General features: G+C 40.9%; 1 protein-coding gene across 3 annotated transcripts in view; it reads right to left on the reverse strand.

The window, feature by feature from the left end:
* The window catches only part of DYM (dymeclin), a 356,068-nt gene that overhangs the window by 44,088 nt on the left and 288,163 nt on the right, over positions 1 to 23,817 (reverse strand). For all 3 annotated transcript variants that reach the window (XM_047827558.1, XM_047827560.1, XM_047827559.1), the window contains exons 15-16: positions 21,587 to 21,769; positions 7,639 to 7,752 (exon numbers count right to left, since the gene is read on the reverse strand). In XM_047827558.1, coding sequence (XP_047683514.1) covers positions 7,639 to 7,752; positions 21,587 to 21,769 — 297 coding nt within the window. The remainder of the gene's footprint in view (positions 1 to 7,638; positions 7,753 to 21,586; positions 21,770 to 23,817) is intronic.

A 23,817-nucleotide genomic window follows, 5' to 3' on the forward strand; every position in this document is an offset into this window, starting at 1 on the left:
TTACAGATTATTCACGGGATCAAAGAAAAGAGGGAACCTGGGGGACTTTAGGCAGTTGAACATGAGGTGGTGTGGTAGTGGTAGGAGAATCCGCACAGGCCTGGATGCGTTCTGACCCATTGTCATGACGCTCGCTCGGATCGCTCTTGGGAGTCCGAACAGACCCTGTTGCGGACGCAGACAGTGCGAACTTTGAGCTGTGGCTTCGAACTCAGCTCCTGGAGGACACACTAACTTTATTGATTTCCTTCCAACCCCTAAAGGAGAAATAAGCAACTTAGAATTTCAGAGCCTGTTCTTTAGGTCTCTGTTTATGCAGGAGAGTCTGAAAAAACTAATTACCTGGTATTGCCTTTCCCAGACTTCACGGAATACCAGTAAGAAGAGGATGTTTAGAATGACATTAATACTATTTACTCTGAACAGCCAAGTTGTTTAACTATATAGACAGATTTATCCAAAGAGTATATGTTCCCACACAGGATATTACACAAATATTTTAGAAGGCTATGTCAAATAACATTTGATTGAAAAATATTTTATTTGGTTGAAAGTCAATTACTATGCCATGGGCTTCCAGATCTTAATGTTTACTTGCCCAAAATTGGAAGAATAACTCCTCTACAAATTTGGCTTCAGTCCTATAATGCAAGGAAAACTTCAAAACCTTTTGGCTCATCTTCAGCTGACACTAGCTGATTATTTCTCAGGAGCAAGGAGCCTTGTGTTCCTCTTAACAACCCAAAGGGTCGTTGGAAAGAACTCCGAATTTTCTTGATGTTTAATTTATATTTTAGGAAAAGAACAAATCAATAACTGCACACTATCCCACACTTTCAGAAAGACCTTATTACAACAGCATTTCCAATTTAAAACAACCTCTTTTACATCAATCTTGCACACAAAGCTATTATTACGGGCCCAACAATTATTTTATCAGTATATAGTAGCAAACCAGCCAAAAGGCAATAATGTGCTGTCATGTGGTATAATACAAATATTATTCAACACACAGCTTGAATTTTCAATCAACTCTAGATACAGCAGTGTTCTATGAATTAAACTCTAGAGGTTTTAAGTGATTCGTTTTATTATAAACACTCAATCCAAAAAGATGATTAAAATAATTGAGATAAGGCTTGATTATAAAGATAAACAGCCTTTTTTTCTGGTAACATCTGTGGTAATAATGTGCTATCATTTAAACCAACTGAGGATGACTCACCATCTGTGAATAAATATAACTTTAGTTTCTTTTCTAGTACTGGGGATGGCTTGCTTTCTTGTCTTTTTTTTTTTTTTTTTTTTTTTTCAAACTAAATCATCCCTCTTCCCTCATCTGTCCCTCTTGCAACCATAGAGCGAGATGGAAATCTGGAGTCAGGAGTACACTTTCTTGCTATGTTTCGGAAAAAAGTGAACCGGCATCTAAGGGATTTATCCATGATCTTGGTCTCCATAGGATCTTGTTCTAAATAAGAGTTAAATGGCTTGGGACCTCCTACAGACTAATTAATCTCTCTTTAACCATAATCCTGAAAAACGAAGAGTCATATTTTCAGTTATATGTTACTGTCTCAAATATAGAGAACACTTTCTTTCTGAACACAGTATAATGAATGCACAACATATTAACATTCAAACATATAGCCTGCATGCTGCAATTCATTTTGCTTTAAATTCAGTACTAGAGTGAACTAATTAGCTTTCAGTACCTGCTATGGTCCATGGAGGGGCTCTTGGGCCAGGGGCATTCGCCAAAGGAATTGAAAAATAAAGTCTGGGATTGGAATGGGTAGGAAAGAAATGGACTAAAGACACAATTAGTGAGCAATAATCTGAAAGAAAGGAGCTAAGGTTTATTGCAAGGGAGGGATATAAAAGAAGAAAAATATCTGGTATGATAGCAGAGTGAGGAAGTACTGGCTGTCCACAGAACAGAAAGGAGATGGGGAAAGACAGAACGAGTAGAAGGGTACATAAAGTTCTAAGAAGAAGGTTGCCTAGTGCTGAGGTCTTGTTTCCTGAATACCATTAATTTTTTTTAATTTTAATTTTTTTTTAACATTTATTTATTATTGAGAGACAGAGAGACACAGAGCGTGAGCACGGGAGGGGTAGACAGGGGGGGAGACACAGAATCTGAAGTAGGCTCCAGGCTCTGAGCTGTCAGCGCAGAGCCCGACGCAGGGTTCGAACTCACAAACTGTGAGATCATGACCTGAGCCGAAGTCGGTCGGTTAGCCAACCGAGCCGCCCAGGTGCCCCTCCCTGAATACCATTTATTAAAAATAAAAAAAAATAAAAAAAGAAAAGAACCAGAGCTCATTGGGGAAGTGGTTGATTCCAGGACTGGTGTAGGAAAAACATGAGATGAGTCTTGGGCATCTTGCACCCCAGAAAAGTAAAGGTGTGCTCAAAACAAGATAGGGGCATGTCAGAGGATGCAGGAACCAACCCGGAGGAGCTCCCACTGGCCAAAGCTAGAACAATTTGAGCAACAAAATAAGTAAGTGATAGTACTGAATTATACTCTATAACAAAATACAAAATTACCATTAGGTAAACACCACAGTAATAACTGTGCAGATAAGATCCACTGATGGACGATAAATTCAGTGGCAAAAGTTGTGAGGAGAAACAGGATATTAGCAAAGTCTCACTCCTAAGAGAGTCATCAGTTATAAAGGGAAAAACAGTGACTTTTTCCAGGAGAAATCTGGTAGACACCACATTAACCAAATGATCAAGGAGAACCATCATCAGTAGTGAGACATGGTAACATCAGGTACCTCCTGATTCTATGCACTGAGAAGGACACAACATCACTTCTATGCGTAGGTTGGTAGAATATGTGTTAATTTCAATGTAATCATGAGAAAAACCCAAACTGAGGGACATTCTGCAAAACAACTGAGCAGCACTATCCATACTGTCAAGGTCATGAAAGGTAAGGGAAGACTGAGGAACGCTTACAGACTGGAGGAGAGTAAGGAAACATGACAGCAAAATGCAAAGTGGGATCTGGATAGGACTGGGGAGCAGCATAAAGACACTAGGAGAAAAAAAATAGTAATATTCACATAAGGTCTATAATTCAGGTAATAGTTAACTCATGTTAATTTTGTGGTTTTTTTTTTTAATTAAAAATTTTTTTCAAATGTTATTTTTGAGAGAGAGAGAGAGAGACAGAGGACGAGTGGGGGAGGGGCAGAGAGAGAGGGAGACGCAGAATCTGAAGCAGGCTCCAGGCTCTGAGCTGTCAGCACAGAACCCAGTTCCGGGCTTCAACCCACGGAACATGGGATCACGACCTGAGCCAAAGTCAGACACTTAACCGACTGAACCATCTAGCACTCTAATTTTCTGGTTTTGATATCGTACTTGAGTTATATGTGTTGTTAACATTAGGGGAACCTGGATGAAGGGCTTATATGAACTATACCTACTGTTTTTGCAACTTTTCTGGTAAGTCTAAAATTATTTTAAAAGAAAATGTAAAACAAAAAACAGCAAAGCAGCACTGATTCAACAATATTCTGCCCATGCCATCCAAAACTGCTTTCTTCCCAATGCTGTGTATTCTCCTCCTCTTCTGTATTTTCCCTCCCATTTACTGCTACCTAGAATAGCAAACATTTTACTTATTTATCTGGTTGTCCATTTCCCCCACCAAAAAATAAACTCTATGAAGGCAGCCATTTTTATCTGTTTTGTCCAAGGCTGTATCTTCCTGCAGTCTAGTACGGTGCCTGACACATACACGGAGAAAGAGTTAAATGAATTAAAATTGTGAAGAGGAAGGTAGAATAAAAATACGAAAAGCAGGTCTGGAGATAAAAAATGTTACTCCTGAACCTTTGAATTCCAACGAGTCCCTGTTTCCTCTTTAGAGCATGTAAAGTGGGAATTTCACTCATCTCTCATCAGATTTATTGGGTAGCTACTATGTATAAGGCACTGAAGCACGCATCAAGGGGACACAGATGAGCAAGACGCGACTCCTCAAGGAAGTTGGAGTTGAGTGGGAAAGAGAAAACATTTGAACAACTACGTACGGGGTGGAAGAGACCAGGAGTCTCAGCAAATGCTGCGGGCATTTAGAGGACGGAAGCATATGTAGGAGGAGAAGTAAAAGGAAAGGTTTCACAGCAGTTCACAAACTCAGCAAGGCCTTAAAATGCTTAGGAGGGAAGCAAAGGGCTGAGGGGCCGGTGCACTGGGAAGAGAGAACTGCGTCAGCAAATCTGAACGTGCAGGAAGGAAGACGCAGAAGGCACAGAGATCGTTCTGGTGGCTGGATCACTGCTCAGGGAAAGGGGAGTATGGAGAACAGCGGCTGGGGGCTAGATGTGCGCGGTGTCGGGTTCCTGTCCCAGGACTCCAGACTTTATCTGGCAGCAGCAGGGTGCTCACCTCTAAGTCATTTTCAAGAGGAGGAGGATGTTACTAGGGCACCGCTCTACAGAAACTCTTCACGGAATTTTGGAAGACAGAAGTCCAGACCGTTAACTGCAAATCTTTGGGATCATCCTTTGTAACTTAAAAACATTTTTTTTAAGTTTATTTATTTATTTTGAGAGAGAGAGCAAGCAAGAGTGTGAGTAGGGGAGGGGCAGAGGAGGATAGACAGAGAGAGAGAGAGAGAGAGAGAGAGAGAGAGAGAGAGAGAGAGAATCCCAAGCAGGCTCCACGATGTCAGTGCAGAGCCCAACGCGGGGCTCCAACTCCTGAACCGTGAGATCGGGACCGGAACCCAAATCAAGAGTTGGATGCTTAACTGACTGAGCCACCCAGGCGCCCCTGTAACTTTTTATAATAGAAATCCTTTCAGCCATTTTTCTTATGTTATGGATTGAGTGCCCCTGCCATCTGGTACTCCCCTTATGCTTACCATCCAGACTTAGTTGTGAGTACTTCGCGATTTCCTGGAGCCACGTCTGGACCGCTGAACAACTTAAGTTGTCAGCAAACATTTTCTTACGTTGAACTAACACCTGTCTCGGTTCAGTTTCTACCGGCTGTCCTAGGGCCGACAGTGAACTGCTCAGCTCCTCTTCTACAGAATAATCCCGAAAGCAGTTGAAACCCGAAAGCATACGCACGTGTGCGTGCCCTTTTCCTGAAGTCTTCTCTTCTCCAGGTTACACATCCTCTATTCCTCACCTTACGCGGTTTACAGGTTCCCTACTGTAACTTCACCTGCGTCTGCACCCCGCCTGGGTTACTAATGTGATACTCGGTCACATTGCTCCCATACCCCACAGTGCTCTTGGGAGCCCCTATTTCATGGCTGTGAAGTATCACTACATCCTCAGTCCCTGCATGGAATCTTGCCTCCTTACTCCCCCCTCCTTTTTAAAAAATGTTTATTTATTTTGGGGAGAGAGAGAGACTCAGCGCTAGCGGGAGAGGGGTAGAAAGAGAGGGAGACACAGATTCGGAAGCAGGCTCCAGGCTCGGAGCTGTCGGCACAGAGCCCGATGTGGGGTTCGAACTCGTGAACCACAAGATCGTGACCTGAGCTGAAGTCGGACGCTTTCCCGACTGAGCCACCCAGGCGCCCTCCTTACTTCTTCTTTAACTGAAACTCAGCTCTCTCCCCTTGGGACTCCGATTCCCCTGGAGCCTTTGGAAGTTAGAGGCTGCTCATTCTTTCACATTCCAGACTTCAGGGTCTGGAGGTGGGGCTGGTGCCCTCTTTGTTTTCATTACTGTCTCCTGGCTATTATTCCTCTACCCTTAAGCAGGAGGGTCTGCCCATAGGAGGCTGGTACCAGCTTCTTGTCGTCTGTGCACTGCCACCTACTGCCATTGACTGACCGCGGCATCTGGCTCACAGTCCTTCTCTCCACCCACGGCTCATCGGCTCATCGCCCTGAGGGACTAGGAAGCTTATGCGAATGACCAGCCCATCCCTGGCTTCCAGTTCACTAACTGGCTCAACCGCACTGACTTCCATTCGCAGGCACAGCACTTCAGTCCCTCACTCATGGCCAGAGCCAGACCACGCTGTCACCAAGACGTGCTCCACTTCTGCCGTCTTCATTTAGCCCCATTTCCTTAGCCCCATTTCCACTACTTCCACTGTACCCCCTCTTTGATCCCATTCAAATCCCCCTCCAGATACTTCTGTGACCCTTTCCCTCCAGCCTCCTGACGGCTCCTCTTCTCTACTGACTTAGCTGAGACACCAAGGTCCACCATGTCCTGTAGGTAGCCACTCCCATCTTCATGGGTTTTCGTACCGGTTCACGTGGTGTAGTTCAGGTAAACTGGAAACAGCACGTGCGCACGCACACACACGCACACACACACACACACATGCGCGCGCCCTCGAAAAACAACAAACCTCCGAAGTCTTACTCTATGTGAGAATAGAAACGATATGAATTCCTTACATTTAAAGAACTGTCAGGAAGAGAGTCAAGTCAAAGCTGGAGGGACCGGTGACCTGTAATCAGTTTCTATGTTATTGCCACATGGTGGTGCCATTTTAGCTGATAAACAGAAACCTCGCTGCTGTTTACTTTCGGTGGAACTTGTGCAAGTGGTTATGATGACTAATGTGCTATTATTTTACAAAGGCTGTTGTTATAACTGAAAATATTTTCATATCCTACAACAACCTCTCTCGAGCATTCAGAAGCAGTGGTTCTGTGATAGTGTTAAAAACACAGCCCCCCAAACAGTAACTCTGGAACAGAAGCTGGTTGTGATAAAACACTATGATGAAGGCGGCCAAACATCTACTATGATGCCGTGTTGTTAATTTAGGAACGGGCGCTCTAGAAAAATGAGGCAATGAGGCAAACCCTGAAAAGCAGCATTAAAGCTAAGATGTGTTACAATGCTGTACGTTCACAAAATACTCCCTTTATATCTTTTTTTTTTTTTTTAAGGAGAAAATTAGTCTTAGGGTATGAGTTTCACATCATGAGATCACTTTGGAAACACGCGGAACACGCAAACGTTAAGTGCCCTCGTAAGATACCCTATTTCCCCTACCTCTTCCAAGAGACGCTTCTCTTTCCAGAGCTATGTGCAGGCAGGCAGTGAATGGCGTGGGGATTCTGAGCGTGGACTTTGGAGCCACACTGCGTGAGTATGAACCTCCCAGTTCCACAGTGTTCTGGCTGTGTGGTTTTGGGTAAGTTGTGTAACCTCTCTGTGCCTCAGTTTCTCCATCTGAAAAGTTCGGGCGAAACACTACCCACCTCCAGGGGTTCTGAGGATCGAAGCAGTTAACGGCACGTGACACTCAGAACGCCACAGGGCACTGAGTGAACACTATGTGTGGCCCAGTGCTGAGTCACCACCACCAGCAGTGCCTTCCCGTCAACCCTTGACACTTGTAAGACTGAATCATTTCAGTGGGTTAAAAAAGTAAGGGGCTTCTTTATTCACAGTGCATGGCGTGGTATGAAGGTGTCAGTCCTTCTTTGGCGGTTTTCTTTTAAAAAACTGTTGGAATCCCTCTACGTCACCGTTCTGCGTACGAGTATGGAGTAGAGAAGGCAGTAAAGAGCCTTTTCCAGCCAAGTCCTGGCAAGTGGTAGGACTCTGAGTAGGGCCTGCCCGGACACTAATGTTTACACCAAGTGATACAAAAGTGCACGTGTCCTTCAGCAATCTTACCTTCAGCCTGTCTTTGGGCAGTGCGACGGCTCCCTGCTTGATGATTTCCAGGACCCGTTCCACGGAGAGCTCAGCTCCCGCTTGCAGCAACCTTGAGCTGAAGAAGGTGATCACCTGGAAGGTAAAGTGTTATTTCTTAAACAAGGAGATGCACAAGCTGCCTTCCTCACGTGGTAGGTCCATTTCCTAAAGGCGACCCAGCCTTACTCCTCTAGCTCTCCTGCACACGGTCCTCTCTGAAAGCATTTGATGGCTGAGTCAGAGCCAGCGTCTGAATATTCCGGGCTGATGACCCATGCTGTGGCTTAAGCCTCTGGAGTTCTGCTCTTTCAGTGTGCAGCCTCACCTTGCATTTATTTATATTTCATTTAGAGGGTGGCACCCATCAGAAGGTGGGGAGAGAGAGCTAAAGGTTAAAATCTGTCAATTTTGAGGCTTACTGACCGGGAACTCTCAAAAAAAAAAAAAAAAAAAAAAAAGGCCCAATGAGAAAGCAATCCGAAGCTAACAGCTAAAATGACGTATGGGAGATCATTTATTAACGGAATGTAATCACCATACTCTTATCCCTGATCAACAAGGCTAATCAACAGCAAGCTAGAACTGTTTTTGTTTCGTGTGACAGCACAGTTGGAACTATGAAGCAAGATGCTAATAACAGAGGTGCTCTGAAAATAACACTGTCCTTTAATATTGGTCACTAAAGGGGCTCAGTTAAGTGTCCAACTTGGGCTCAGGTCGGGATCTCCACTCTGTGAGTTCAAGCCCCGTGTCTGGCTCTGTGCTGACAGCTCAGAGCCTGGAGCCTGCTTCGGATTCTGTGTTTCCTTCTCTCTCTCTCTCTCTCTCTCTCTCTCTGAACCTCCCCAACTCGTGCTCTGTCTCTCTGTCTCTCAATAATAAATAAGTGTTAAAAAAAAAAAACCCACACCTTAATATTGGTCACTAAAAACTAAAAGAATGCCAGTATTTTTTTAGGAAATCATTTTAAGATCAAGATGTTAATAAATTAAGAAGATTATAGGTCATTTTTTTATTCAAGAGAATAACCTAAGTATTTACAGTCAGACACGTAAAAGTATAAAAATTTGTTTTGTTAGAAAATTGAGTATCTCCATTTATAGGCTATTTTATATGTGAAAGAGAAAAGCTAGTTTAAAACGTTACCTAACTACAGACACAAAACACCTTTTTATACTCATTAATATGATCCTTAGAATGAATCTGGATGATTAACTGTCCTGGATCTTACACGTCACAGAGGCTTCACATTATCAACAGCAAATCCGGTATCGGTCACAGCAAGAGCACCGCTTATCGCAGTAAATACAAACCCGTAATGCAAACACCCTGCTTGGCAATTTTTGTGCAACCGTCTCTTGCGAGATGAGAAGGGTTCGTTAGTGTTTCCACCCTGTGATTTAGCATCTGCTCCAGGTTGAGGGGGACCTCGGCTCTGCCATTTCCTTTGTGTCACGTGTACTTCCACTGGACCGCCTTTGATTTATGGCTCCTTTGCAGGACTCTTTCCAATACTCCATCTTAGAGGCTTTACTTGGTTAAACTCAGATTTATAACCATGAATAACATACATCACCAGGAACTATAGGTGAATGAAAGGTGAGAGTGCCCACCACGCCCTCCAAGCTGAGACCGCCCCTCTCCTCCCCGGGAGACCCAGAGTCTTGCAGCTGACACGGAGAGCCTGGCGGGCGGTCCGTGCAATGCTATGAATTGGGAAAACTCAATCTCTTTATTTTTAGATGAAAAGAAAGCTCTGATACAGGCCTCCCACGCTGCTATGGACGGTGGGTACCCGTCCACTTTGGAGACTGCCGATGGGGAGACCAAAACGTACAGAACCAAAGCAAAGCAGACTGTGTGGTGCTCAAATACACATACCACAGCCCACAAGGGAGAGCATGGACGTGCCGCATGGTCACAGAGGGAAGGAACGCAACGGGGATCCACTCTTGTTCACTCTGTACCATGTGCGGACTTGCCTCCGGGCCTCAAGGAACAGCCGTTCTCAACCAGGAGAGCTGCGGGGTAGGAAGGAGACTCAGTTTCTAACTAAATTCCCTTTTTCAAACTGGCTCCCATTCGTCTGTTTTAAGCTGATGTTCTCTTGTAGCATTCAAACTCACGCTACTTAAAAAATGGTAAACCTACCACTTCCCGAAGGGAAGTATAAGTTATGTATCAAAAATGAAGGGAACGGACATCTACTGCATGTTTACTATGGACCATGTGCTCTACTGTTAATTAATTCTCACAACAATCCAGGGAGCTGAAAGAGCTCTGTCCTACGGATGACTCAACAGGGTTAGAGAGAGAGAGAGGCTTGTCCCAAGTCAGCCGGTCAGTGTCCGGAGGGAGACCAGTACTTGGCTGTTCCTTACTTTCTCATGCTGTCTCCAGCAGTTCTTACTAACAAAAGCCTTACTTTTCTTAATGGAAAGTATTTGAGGTGAAAGGTGTAATGTGTTTCGTCCCCAATGTCATTTGGAGTCAGGCTGCCACAGCAGCCAAGAATGTGAAACAATTTATTCAAAGGTATAGACTTGGGGGCGCCTGGGTGGCTCAGTGGGTTGAGTATCTGAGTCTTGATTTTGGCTCAGGTCATGATCTTACGGTTTGGGGGTTCAAGCCCCGCATTAGGCTCTGTGCTTACAGCGCAGATCCTGCTTGGGATTTTCTGTCTCTCTCTCTTTCTGTCTCATTCAAAACAAATAAACTTAAAAAAAAAAAAAGATACAGGCTTGTATTTCCTACCACTGGGTTAGAATTTTGCAGACAACAGTAAATTTAGTGATGATGATTTTAACAGTTAGGTGGCTTTTATCAACTTTCAGAGCATTCTGTTATGATTAACAGATCATAAAAAATGATCAACTATTTCCCCTCTGATAATGTCTGCAGAAGATGAAATATTTAAGGTGAAAATGGGAATGAATGATATGTCAGTGCAACTCAAAGGCAACTTTTCAAAGGAAGGGATTTTTCCCTGGGCGTGTACAGTTTTCCTCCGCCCACCACGTTTGGCTACAATTCCTGAAATCTAAGTACAGCACGTTACCTTCAATTATGTTATTAGTTGTGAACAGTAATTATCCAAGGTCACGTTCTGATTAATCAGCTGCACCCTTTGAGTAACGTCACAATCACATTTAACCACTTATTATGAAACCAGTGAGTGATCACTAGAACACAGATTTATAGAAATGAGAAGCTCTGGTGGGGTAGATGGGGGTAAAAAAGAGGTAAGTATGTATTAGAGAGGCATTTTTGCTTGCTAAATGGCCATTCTTCCAAGAGGTAAAAGTAGAGAGCTAAGCTTTTTTTTCTTTTTCTTAAGACAATAATAAACACATTTTGAAAAGTAAAATACATGTATTTCCCCAATGATCCTCAGTTTTTCCTCAAGTTTTTGTGCTCTAATCAATACATGTGTTAACAGCCTATTCAGTGGGAGAGATCTCCAGAGGATTTACAAAGAAAATAGATGATATTTTCAAGAAAGACGCGATGTAACTGGAGGACAAGATGAAGACTGAACATGTGTCATTACACAGATTAGACCTCGTGGTAATGTGGGCTGTGAAGTGCTCACAGTCAGAAGGCATAGTTTGGGTCCTGCCTCGGATACTTACCAGCTACCGGACTTGTAAGATACTCAGCTTTCTCTCTGTGCAGCATCACGCAGTAGCTTAGAGCACCTACCAGGTGTCAGATGCTTGGGCTTAATTCTTAGCTCTGCTTGTAAATGTAGACAGGTTATTTAACTTCTCTATGCCTCAGTTTCCTGATCTATAAATGAGGAAAAACACAGTGCTTGCCTCATGGGGGTGTTGTTAAAATGAAATAGGTTAATACCTTCAAAGTGCAAAGAGCAACGCCTGGCACATGGTAAGTGCTCACGAAGTGTCAGTTTCCGTCATTATTATTAAGTGTATCTGAGTATCTCCATTTATAAAGTGACGACGGTGCCCTACCTACCATGTAGGAAACAACTGCAATACATGTGAAACTTATGGATAAACCAAACCAGACAGGAGTAGCAAGCGCTATCTACTGAAAATTCCAGGAAAGCCTGCTGTTTAAAGTCCAACGTGATCATCTTAATACGTTACTGAGGGTCAATTTAAAACTCTTCTATTTTTACTTGATGAATTTAGGCATGACCTTTCTCTTTCAAAGAAATTTACATTTTATTATTTTCAGAAAATGTAAACAGTACAACGCTGAGAAAGTTTTACTGCATTTTTTTTAAAGCATGAAAGAATGCTGAATTTTGACAAATTTTTTTTTTTTTTTTGCATGTATTGAGATGACTGGTTTCTCTTCCTTAGTCTGCTAATGTGAATTACATTGGCCTTGAACTCCTGGGTTACACGATAATTGAGCATGTTGCATTATTCTTTTGATACATTGCTAGATTCAATTTGCTAATATTTTGAGGATTTTTATGTCTGTGTCTATGAGTGATACTGACTTGTACTTTTCTTTTCTTGTAAGATCTTTGTCTAGTAGTGGCATTAGGGTGATAATGTCCTTAATAAAATGAGTTGGGAAGTATCCTCTCCTTGTATTATCTGGAGGAGTTTGTACTGAGATAGTAATAGTTCTTTCTTAAAAGTTTGGCAGAATTAATTCAAGGTGAAGCCTTCTAGGCCTGGAGTTTTCTTTGTTGGTAAATTTTTAAGTATTAATTCAGTATCTATTAAAGATACAGAACTATTCAGATGATCTATGTCTTCATGAGTGAGCTTTGAAAGTTTGGGCCTTTCAAGGAATTTGTCCATTTCATCTAAGTCATCAAATTTACTGGCAGAGATTTCTTATGGTATCACCAATTTTGTTTTCTTTCTTTTTCAACTGTACTGATTTTTTGTTCTCATCTTTATTATTTCCTTTTTCTTGTTTTGGGTTTAATTTACTCTTTTTAACTTCTTAATGTGTAATCTTATAATTTATTCAAGACCTTTCTTCTTTTCTAATAGAAGTATTTAATACCATAAATTTCCCTTTAGCTGTATCCCACAAATTCTGATATTACATTTTCATTTTTGCTAACTCTAAAATAGGTTCTTTTATGGATCCAAAAATCCTCAACAGGATACTAGCCAACCGGATCCAACAATACATTAAAAGAATTATTCGCCACGACCAAGTGGGATTTATACCTGGGATACAGGGCTGTTCAATATCCACAAAACAATTAACATGACTCATCACATCAATAAAAGAAAGGACAAGAACTACATGATCCTCTCAACAGAAGGAGAGAAAGCATTTGACAAAATATAGCATCCTTTCTTGATAAAAACCCTCAAGCAAGCAGGGATAAAACGATCATACCTCAAGATCATAAAAGCCATATAAGAAAGACCCAACGCTAATATCATCCTCAATGGGGAAAAACTGAAAGCCTTCCCCCTAAGGTCAGGAACGCGACAGGGATGTCCACTCTTGCCACTGTTATTCAACACAATGTTGGAAGTCCTAGTCTCAGCAATCAAACAAAACAGGAATAAAACGCATCCAAATAGGCCAGGAGGAAGTCAAACTTTCACTCTTCCCAGATGACACGATACTTTATATGGAAAACCCAAAAGATTCCACCAAAAAACTACTTGAACTAATCCACGAATTCAGCAAAGTTGCAGGATATAAAATCAATGCACAGAAATCCGTTACATTTCTATACATCAATAATGAAGCAGCAGAAAGAGAAATCAAGGAATTGATCCCATTGATAACTGTACCAAAAACCATAAAATACTTAAGAATAAACCTAACCAAAGAGATGAAAAATCTCTACATTGAAGACTATAGAAAGCTTATGAAAGAAATTGAAGAAGACACAAAAAAATGGAAAAAGATTCCATGCTCCTGGATAGGAAGAACAAATATTGTTAAAATGTCGATACTACCCAAGGCAATCTACATATTCAATGCAATCCCTATCAAAATAACACCAGCATTCTTCACAGAGCTAGAACAAACAATCCTAAAATTTGTATGGAACCAGAAAAGTCCCCGAATAGCCAAAGTAATCTTGAAAAAGAAAACTGAAGCTGGAGGTATCACAATCCTGGACTTCAAGAAATATCAAAAAGCTGTAATCATCAAGACAGTATGGTCCTGGCACAAGAACAGACACTCATATCAATAGAACAGAATAGAGAACTCAGAAATGGACCCACAAACGTATGGCCAACTCATCTTTGACAAAGCAGGAAAGAATATCCAATGGAATAAAGACAGTCTCTTCAGCAAATGGTGCTGGGAAAACTGGACAGCGACATGCAGAAAAATGAACCTGGACCACTTTCTTACACCATACACAAAAATGAACTCAAAATGGATGAAAGACCTAAGACAGGAAGCCATCAAAATCCTCGAGGAGAAAGCAGGCAAAAACCTCTTTGACCTTGGCCACAGCAACTTCTTACTCAACATGTCTCCGGAGGCAAGTGAAACAAAAGCAAAAATGAACTAGTGGGACCTCCTCAAAATAAAAAGCTCTGCACAGCAATCAGCAAAACTAAAGGGCAACCGACAGAATGGGAGAAGATATTTGCAAATGACATATCAGGTAAAGGGTTAGTGTCCAAAATCTATAAAGAACTTACCAAACTCAACACCCAAAAACCAAATAATCCAGTGAAGAAATGGGCAAAAGACACGAATAGACACTTCTCCAAAGAAGACATCCAGATGGCCAGTCGACACATGAAAAAATGCTCAGCATCACTCATCATCAGGGAAATACAAATCAAAACCACAATGAGATACCACCTCACACCCGTCAGAATGGCTAACATGAACAACTCAGGCAACGACAGATGTTGGCCAGGATGCGGAAAAGGGGGATCTCTTTTGCACTGCTGGTGGGGATGCAAACTGGTGCAGCTACTCTGGAAAACAGTCTGGAGGTTCCTCAAAAAATTAAAAATAGAACTACCCTACGACCTAGCAACTGCACTACTAGGCGTTTATCCAAGGGATACAGGTGTGCTGCTTCGAAGGGGCACATGCACCCCAATGTTTATAGCAGTGCTATTGACAATAGCCAAAGTATGGAAAGAGCCCAAATGTCCACTGATGGATGAATGGATAAAGAAAATGTGGTATATATATAAAATGGAATGTTACTCAACAATCAAAAAGAATAAAATCTTGCCATTTGCAACTATGTGGATGGAACTGGAGGGTATTATGCTAAGCGAAATTAGAGAAAGACAAATTTCATATGACTTCACTCATATGAGGACTTTAAGACACAGAAGAGATGAACACAAGGGAAGGGAAGCAAAAATAATATAAAAGCAGGGAGGGGGACAAAAACATAAGAGACTCTTAAATATGGAGAACGAACAGAGGGTTGCTGGAGGGGTTGTGGGAGGGGGGATGGGCTAAATGGGTAAGTGGCATTAAGGAATCTACTCCTGAAATCATTGTTGCACTAGATGCTAACTAACTTGCATGTAAATTAAACAATAAATTAATTAATTTAAAAAAAGCTTCTTTTTACTTTTGACCTCCTCTTTGTGATGCGTAAGTACACTGTTACTTTCTGAATATTTGGGGGTATTTTCCAGATAGCTTTCTTACTGATTTCTAGTTTAATTTCCTTGTGGTCAAAGAACATATTCTATATGATTTCAAGTCTTTAAAATTTGTTGAGGTTTGTTTTATTTCCTGTCTGTGCTCTATCTCAGTGACTGTTCCAGATGCACTGATGATGACGGGTGGGATGTTCTATAATTGTCAGTGAAATCAAGTTGGTAGTATTGCTTGGGTCTTCCGTATCATTACTAATTTTCTATTTACTGTATTAGCTATTGAGACAGAAGTGTTGAATTCTCTAATTATGGATGTGCTTATTTTTTCTTGCAAGTCTATCAGTTTTTGCTTCGTGTATTTTGAAAGCCCTGTTGTTAGGTGCGTCCACATCCAGGATTGTTATGTCTCCTTGGTAAATTGACCTCTTTATTGTTACATGGTGTCCTCTTTATCTGGGGTAATGTTCTTTTTTCCGAAGTCCACTTTGCTGATAACATAGTCACTCCAGCTTTCTTTTAATTAGTGCTTGCATGATCAAACTTCTTTCAGTCTTTTACTTTTAACCTGTCTAGCTCTTTCTACTTACAGTGAGTTTCTTATCGACAGCACAGAGTTAGATTCTACCTTTTATCCAGTCTGAAAACTCTCTTTTAATTGAGGCACTAAATGCGGTTATTGACAGGGCTGGATTTAAATTTATCGCATTGCCTGTTTTCTCACTGTGCCACTATTATTATCATTGCGACTTTTTAAAAGTTTATTTTGAGAGAGAGTGTGTATGCGTGAGTGAGCACACACGCAGGGGAGGGGCAGAGAGAGAGAGGGAGACAGCAAATCCCAAGCAGGATCCTTGCTGTCAGCGTGGAGCCTGATGGAGGGCTCTATTTAGTGAATTGTGAGAATCGTGACCTGAGCAGAAATCGAGTGGGACGATTAACTGACAGAGCCACCCAGGCACCCCTTTCTACTATTATTTGTTTTGCTTTAAACTTGCCTTTGGATTAAATATAATCTTATGATTTTATTTCATCTCCTTCTTTGGCTGACCAGTTCTCTCTTTCTTTTTGTGGTTGACCTAGAGTTTATAATAGACATCTTGCACTTACCAGTCTACCTTTGAAATACCCTTTCCCACGTGAAGACCTGAAGAATTTGGCCCCACCTGCAAGTTACCATTTTGCGGATCTTGGAAGGATACGGAGATTTCTGGGTCAGTGATGAAGGACAGTTATTAGTCAAGCAACAGCAGCAACCAGAGCACTGGCCTTTCTTCACGGGTTCTGCAAGCCCCAGTTTGCACAAAGGTGGTTTGAAGAAGTTGGATGACCCCCCACCCCCCACCCCCATGCAGTAGCTTATATTATAGGAAGAGAACCGTGAGCTTAGGGAGCCCAAATCTTTTATAATGGTCAGTAAGCAGGCCTACCTTTTCCTCCTGAGGGAGACACAGACATACCCTGATCCCACCCCTATGTTCTCTTTGCCTGGGACACTCTAACCCCAGATATCTGCCTGGCTTACTCTCTACCTCCTTCAAGTCCTAGCTCAGATGCACCTTCTCAGGGACAGGCCTTCTCTGACTGTGCTCTTTTGGTTTGCAATTTCCCACCCTTATTCCAACCAGCACTCATTCTTCCTCCCTTTTTTTTTTCCCTTAAGCAATTGGGTAGATATTGATGTCATTTACTGAGATCAGGAAAACTGCAGAAAAAAGAGTTGATTCATTCTGTTTCATTTTTTGAAGAAAACAAAAGAATTCTGATTTAACCTTGTTCAAGATTTTTGGGATTGTTTTTTTTTTTAAGTTTTTTAAACGTTTATTTATTTTTGAGACAGAGAGAGACAGAGCATGAACGGGGGAGGGTCAGAGAGAGAGAGGGAGACACAGAATCTGAAACAGGCTCCAGGCTCTGATCTGTCAGCACAGAGCCCGACGCGGGGCTCGAACTCACAGACCACGATCATGACCTGAGCTGAAGTCGGACGCTCAACCGACTGAGCCACTCAGGTGCCCCTATGTGGGATTGTTAGGTAGACAACAGAATGCACTAGTCTGGAGCTCAGCAAGGATGGTCAGGTTTGGAAATACACAAAATCTAACATGAATTTTACACTGTCCAGAGATAAAAATAGTTCTTGCCTTTACCACACTATACGACTTGACTGTTCATTGCCTCTGTTCCTTACTTATGTGCAGCCATGAAATTTCTTTCACGTCTTCTCTCATTTGGTGCGGTAATTTCATTGTCCTGCTACTTAATTCAGCCAGATCATATCACTTTATGGGTTAGATGGGAAGGATATGTGGCAGTGGCTAATAGAAATTTGGCCACTTGAAACACATGTCGATCTCCTTCCGTGGAAGTTAGAAGTGCTCCAAGGTTAGTCTCTCCTGTCTTAGATATTCAACATTGCTGAATGTCTCAATGAAAAATATCAACTCTGAACTGCCTGTCAGCTAAAAATAACAGCAATTCATAGTCTACCCACACTTTTCAAGGTTAACTCCATGAAAAAAGATAGAGCAACGGCTTGCTTGAGCCAAATTTCAGGGGCATTTAGGGCAGCGGAGGGGAAGGCAAAGTGCTGAGAGAGACAAAAAGTAGGGATGTTATTTTTATCTCTATCGTGGCATTCTTTCCAAAATATGTAAAAGAGTTTAAAATGCTTTTTGAATGATCTTCCATTGTGCCCTGCACTATTTTGGACGGCAGTATTCAACAAAAAGTTGTTGGAAAACCTGCTCGTTTGAAATCTTACGTCAGGTTTATTCAACTGAATGCTGCAAGCATAGAGAGTCTCTGGTAAGAACACCTGGATTCGAGGCCTGGCTGAGTGACCTACTGGCTAAGTGACCTTGGGCCGACCATTTTGCCCCTCAAGCTCAGGAGAGCGAGCGCTGGGTGGATGTCCAGTTAACACGCTGCTTCATTTCCACGTGGTCACGCACCGTGCGAAAGCACAGCGAGGTCCCTTCTGTTTCCTCACCTTCACTCTGGTTTTTACATCTTTCCAAGGAAACGAAGTTTCCTGCATGGTTCTCTCGTGTCTCTTCAAAAACCAATATGGCCCTTCTGAGATAGTTTTTTAAGGATGTCATCTGCCTGGTCACTGAGAAGGATCCTCAGTTCTAACACTGGTGGAATAAAGACCGATCGGACATCATTAGACGTGATCCTGAGAGAGAAAGGAAATGGTGAAATCTCTGTGGATAGGACTAGATGTTTTTAGGCAGTGTACGAGAAACTGTGGGAGCATTTAGTCAAGGGGTTCAGTAGGTGGGCATGGTGATTTCACACATGGGCATGGGCTTTGTCATCAAACTGCCTGGTCTGAGTCCCGCCTCTATGACTTTATGAATATGTGACTGTGAGCAAGGTAAAATCTCTCTAAGCTGGTTTTATCTATAAATTGAAGATTAAAATGAAATATACTTCACGTACACCCTTTTCCCAGAAAGCTACTACGCAGTACACACTCTTGCCAACGTGACGCGGTCAGCCGAGAAAGAGGAAGACACAGGAGCCAAAGTCAGCCGAAGGAGACAGGGGAAGGAAATTCCCAGGAAGATGTTGCAACCGGGCAGGAGAACCAGAGCACCGTGTAACTGGGGCAGAAAGCAGGTCTCCAAGAAGAGAATGGAAACAAAAACTTGATCTGATCTGCCTGACCATTTTGCGAGGAGTTTTAGAGTTATGGCTGAAAGTCTGTCGCTGTGTCCACGACTGGATGCGTGTAACACATCATCAAGAAAGGCCTAGAATCCAGAACACATCAAGTATCTGCACAAAGATAAACAACAGAAAACCTGGCAAAGGATTTGAATGGAAACTCATAAAAGCGGAAACCCGTTAAGAGGTGGGGGAAGAAATGCTCATCCTCGGTGGTCATCAAGAAATTGCAAATTAAAACTATAATGAGGTGCTATCACAAAACTGACAAAACTAAGTGCATGTGAAGTAACAGAACCTCTCGTACACCACTGGTCAGAGAGTCAACAGTAGCCCCCCACGGAAAGCACTCTGGCATAACACACGTTACCTACTAAGCAATTCCACTTCTTTTTTTTTTTTTTTTTCAACATTTATTTATTTTTGGGACAGAGAGAGACAGAGCATGAACAGGGGAGGGGCAGAGAGAGAGGGAGACACAGAATCGGAAACAGGCTCCAGGCTCTGAGCCATCAGCCCAGAGCCTGACGCGGGGCTCGAACTCACGGGCCGCGAGATCGTGACCTGGCTGAAGTCGGACGCTTAACCGACTGCGCCACCCAGGCGCCCCAGCAATTCCACTTCTGGGCGTACATCTCAGAAAAGGGTATGTGCCTGTGCTTACTTATGACCAAACTCACATACTTTAACCGTGTAAGGATTTAACTATCGAGGGGCACCTGGGTGGCTCAGTTCGTTGAGCGTCTGACTTCAGCTCAGGTCATGATCTCATAGGTCATGAGCTCAAGCCCTGCATTGGGCTCATTGCTATGAGCACAGAGCCCGCTTGGATCCTCTGTTCTCTCTCTCTCTCTGCCCCTCCCTTGCTCATGCTCACTCACTCTCTCTCTCTCAAAAATAAATAAACAACAAAAAGAATTTAATTATTGAGTGTTTTTCTGAATGTAAGTAATATAAGGACAAGGATGTTGGCTCTTCAGTTTACTCTTGTGCCTGGTATTGTGAATCAGATTACTCAAGAAACGGTTGTGGAATCACAAAAACACTAATTAGAAAAGAAATATGCACCCCTGTGTTCACTGCAGCATTATTAACAACAATCAAATTATGGAAACACCTCAAGTGTCCATCACAGATGAATGGATAAAGAAGATGTGGAGTATATATACACAATGGAATATTATTCAGCCACAAAAAAGAGTGAAATCTTGCCATTTGCAACGGCATGGATGGATTCAGAGGGTATCATGCTAATGAAATAAGTCACAAAAAGACAAAAACTGTATCGTTTCACTCATATGTGGAATTTAAGAAACAAAACAAATTAAAAAAGGAAAAAAAGAGACAAACCAAAAAACAGACTCTTAACTAGAGAGAACAGGTGATCGCCAGGGTGGCGGTAGGTGGGGGCATGGGTGAACTGTGTGAAGGGATTAAGAGTACACTTACCATGATGAACACTGAGTAATGTACAGAACTGTTGAATCACTATATTGTATACCTCAAAATAACAGAACACTGTATTTTAGTTATACTGATATTATAAAATCAAAAAATCAAAAAAAGAAATATCCTGTCCACAGTTTCCTCAGAAGTGTTTGTTTTCATGCAATATCTTTAGCATTTAATAAGATGATCCTATTATATATGGATGATTTTTTTCTTATCATTTGCTCTACTACAATAAATAAATTACCAATAGGAAAGGCTGGTTGCTTTCCAGGGTCGATGCTACCTGCTCATGGTATTTGGTTTGCTTGATAAACTACTGAACATATTCTCTGGCTACTTTCTTTAAGCTTTTCCCTAGTATGTTAAGTTAATTAGTAGGAGATTAATCTGTGAGAAAAAAAGGAAATAGTGGTGGAACCAAACCGAACTGGAAAACACTAATACAGCAATAGAAAATACAGCAAAAACATTTTTAGAAAGGACAGAAAGGTTATAAACCTGGGAAGAGTGTTCAGCCATACTTACCAGAGAAATTCACATAAAAATGATAATGAAATACCACTTCTGATATAAAGAGACAAATATTAAAATAATTATACTACTCAAAGCTGCAAGAAGAGTGTAGTGAGACACATCCTCTCGTAGATCACTCGTGGAAATAAGATGATTTACAGGTGTTTCTGGATTTACAGGTGTTTCTGCCCAGTGTTTCTGGAGAGCAGTTTGGCAGCGTGTGTTGAGTTTTAAAAATAGTGATATCCTCCAAAAATAAAAACTAGTACAATTCCAGTTCTAAGACCATACCAAAAATATAACTGAATATAGGGGAAATATGATTTATTTATAAACTGTTCATTAATTATGAAATAATATAAAATATGTGAAACACCCAAAATGAGCACAAATGGAATAATGGTTAAATATTCTTTTGGGACATCCGTTATCTTATACGTCACACAGATACTAAAACGTGAGATTTTCAAAGAATTGATGATACCACAGAAAAACGTTGATGATCTAAATGCTAAGTAAATACGGCAGAATATATTCTGTATAAAGTATGATCTCGATTCTATTAAATAGTGTGTGTGTAATGCACACGGAATACAATAATTGTTATGGCAGAACAGACTACAAATCTAGTTTATGTTCAAAGAAGGGATTCTAACTTATGTAGTTTTTTTTTTTAATCAAAGTTTGTTCAACTTTTTTAACACTCAAAAAAGAATCGTGGGATCTCCATTTACACTTACCAGATCGATATTTTGCATTATATCCTGAAATGAAGGATGAGTTCGAAACTGTTCAAAGAGATCTCGCTTGTAAAGCAGTGCATACACCAAGTTTGGATTGTGGTGAAGAGAATTTGTCAGGCAGGAATTGATGATCTCTAACATCATTCGAATCACTTCTTCGATGACATTTAGGTCTTGTGCCTGACAAAGAAAGAAAACACACACACACACAGTGTTCTTCTCGTTAACACAGAATTAATCAGACCAAGAGTAACTGCTTTAAAATTATAACGACATTGAAAAGATAATGCAAAAGAGATCATTTGTCAAGAATCTTTAGATTATTTTTCTGATTATTTTTGTCAAGGATCTTTAGAATCAGGTTACTTACTACAGTATTTGAGTAAAAATCTTTTGAACTCAGATAGTCACAATTAGAAACTGAAATAATAAATCATAGACTCACCAATCTAGGAGGAAATGTGGTGCTTACTGAAGCCCTTACTTACTAACCTCTTGTTGGTATTCCCATATGGCATCACCCTAAATCATTAGACTTCCACAGTTTAAGGTGGTGGTTGGGTCTTACCAATTCCAAGAAAAGTGCCTCATTCAGAACATGACCTCACTTCTCTACACTGTCATTTCGATCTTTCTGTTTACAGATACATAGCCTACTGTTTTGTCTCTTTTTCCCCAGTCAATAGTCTTTGGGAATCTAAACATGAAATAGTTACAAGACAGCAAAAGCAATCAACAAATCTCTTGGAAGAAAGAACAACGGAAAGAACAAAAATATAGGTAAATACAACACTTTCCTTTTCCTCTTGAGTTTTCTAAATTATGTCTGAAAGTTACAGCAAAAAATTATAACATTGTCTGATGTGGTTCTTGATGTTTATAAGCGAATATCTAAGACAATTATACTATAAACCAGGGAGGCAAAGGGATGTAAAGACAGAAAAGGTTTCTACTTCTCTCTTGAACTGTTAAATGTCAACAATACTAGATTGTGACAAGTTATGTATGTATACTGTTTGAGCAAATCTACACAGAGATCCACACAAAAACAGTATATACATACATCAAAATGGAATTCTAAAAAAGTGTTCAAGTATCTACAGGAAGGCAGAAAAATAAGACAGACATATGAAAAATAGGGAACAAACAGAAAACAGAAAGTAAAATGGCAGACTTAAGCTCTAAAATATCTATCAGTAATTACATTAATTGCAAATGGTGTAAATAATTAAAACTCAAAGTTTTGCAGAGTGGATAAGAACACAAGACTCAACTATATGCTAGCCCCAAGAAATCTCAAATAGAACTCACTTCAAAATATAGTTAGGTCAAAAGCAAAAGGCTGAGAAAAAGATATACCATGCAAATATTAATTGAAAGAAATGATCTGATCTATTAGTGTCAGATAAAGTATACCTCAAAGACGGTATGGCCTGCAAAGTGAAAAATATTTACTATCTGGTCCAGCAGACAAAAAGCTATGCTTATTTGCACACAACTTATCTCCACCTGTACAATGTATACCAAGTATAATGTCCAGCATTCAATCAAAATGTGCAAGACAAACAAAGAAACAAACACCAAGTAAAAACAACTCACATCCAAGAATCAAAGTAACCAGCATTATCAGACTGACAAAAAGATATTAAGAATATCTAACAAGAAATTTTAAAGAACTATAATTTACAAAATCTATCATGATTGATGGGGAATTTTAGTAGAGCTGAAAACTGTAAGAAAGTGACAAATGTAAATGCTAGAATTTAAAAAAAATATAGGGGTCCCTGGGTGGCTCAGTTCGTTAAGTGTCCAACATAACTCATCAGGTTATGATCTCACAGTTCATGAGTTCAAGCCCCACATTGGCTGTCAGCGTAGGGCCCACTTCAGATCCTCTGTCCCCTTCTCTCCCCACCCTGCTCGCTCGCGCTCTCTCTCTCTATAATATATATATTCCTATATATATATATATTTACTGCTAATATATATAAATATATATATATATTTACTGCTAATATATATATAATATATATATTCCTATGTATAATATATATATATATTATCAGCAGTAGAGAACACCTAGGTGGGTTCAATAGCGGACTTCACAGAGTCTTGAAGAGATAATGGCTGAGCATTAAAATAATGAAAGAATCAAACAACGATCTAAGAAGCTCAGAGAATATCCCCCCACAAATGCACCCAAAACAAAAGAAAACAAAACAAAACAC

This window comes from Prionailurus viverrinus, chromosome D3, assembly GCF_022837055.1.
Source record: "Prionailurus viverrinus isolate Anna chromosome D3, UM_Priviv_1.0, whole genome shotgun sequence".
Lineage (NCBI taxonomy): Eukaryota > Metazoa > Chordata > Mammalia > Carnivora > Felidae > Prionailurus > Prionailurus viverrinus.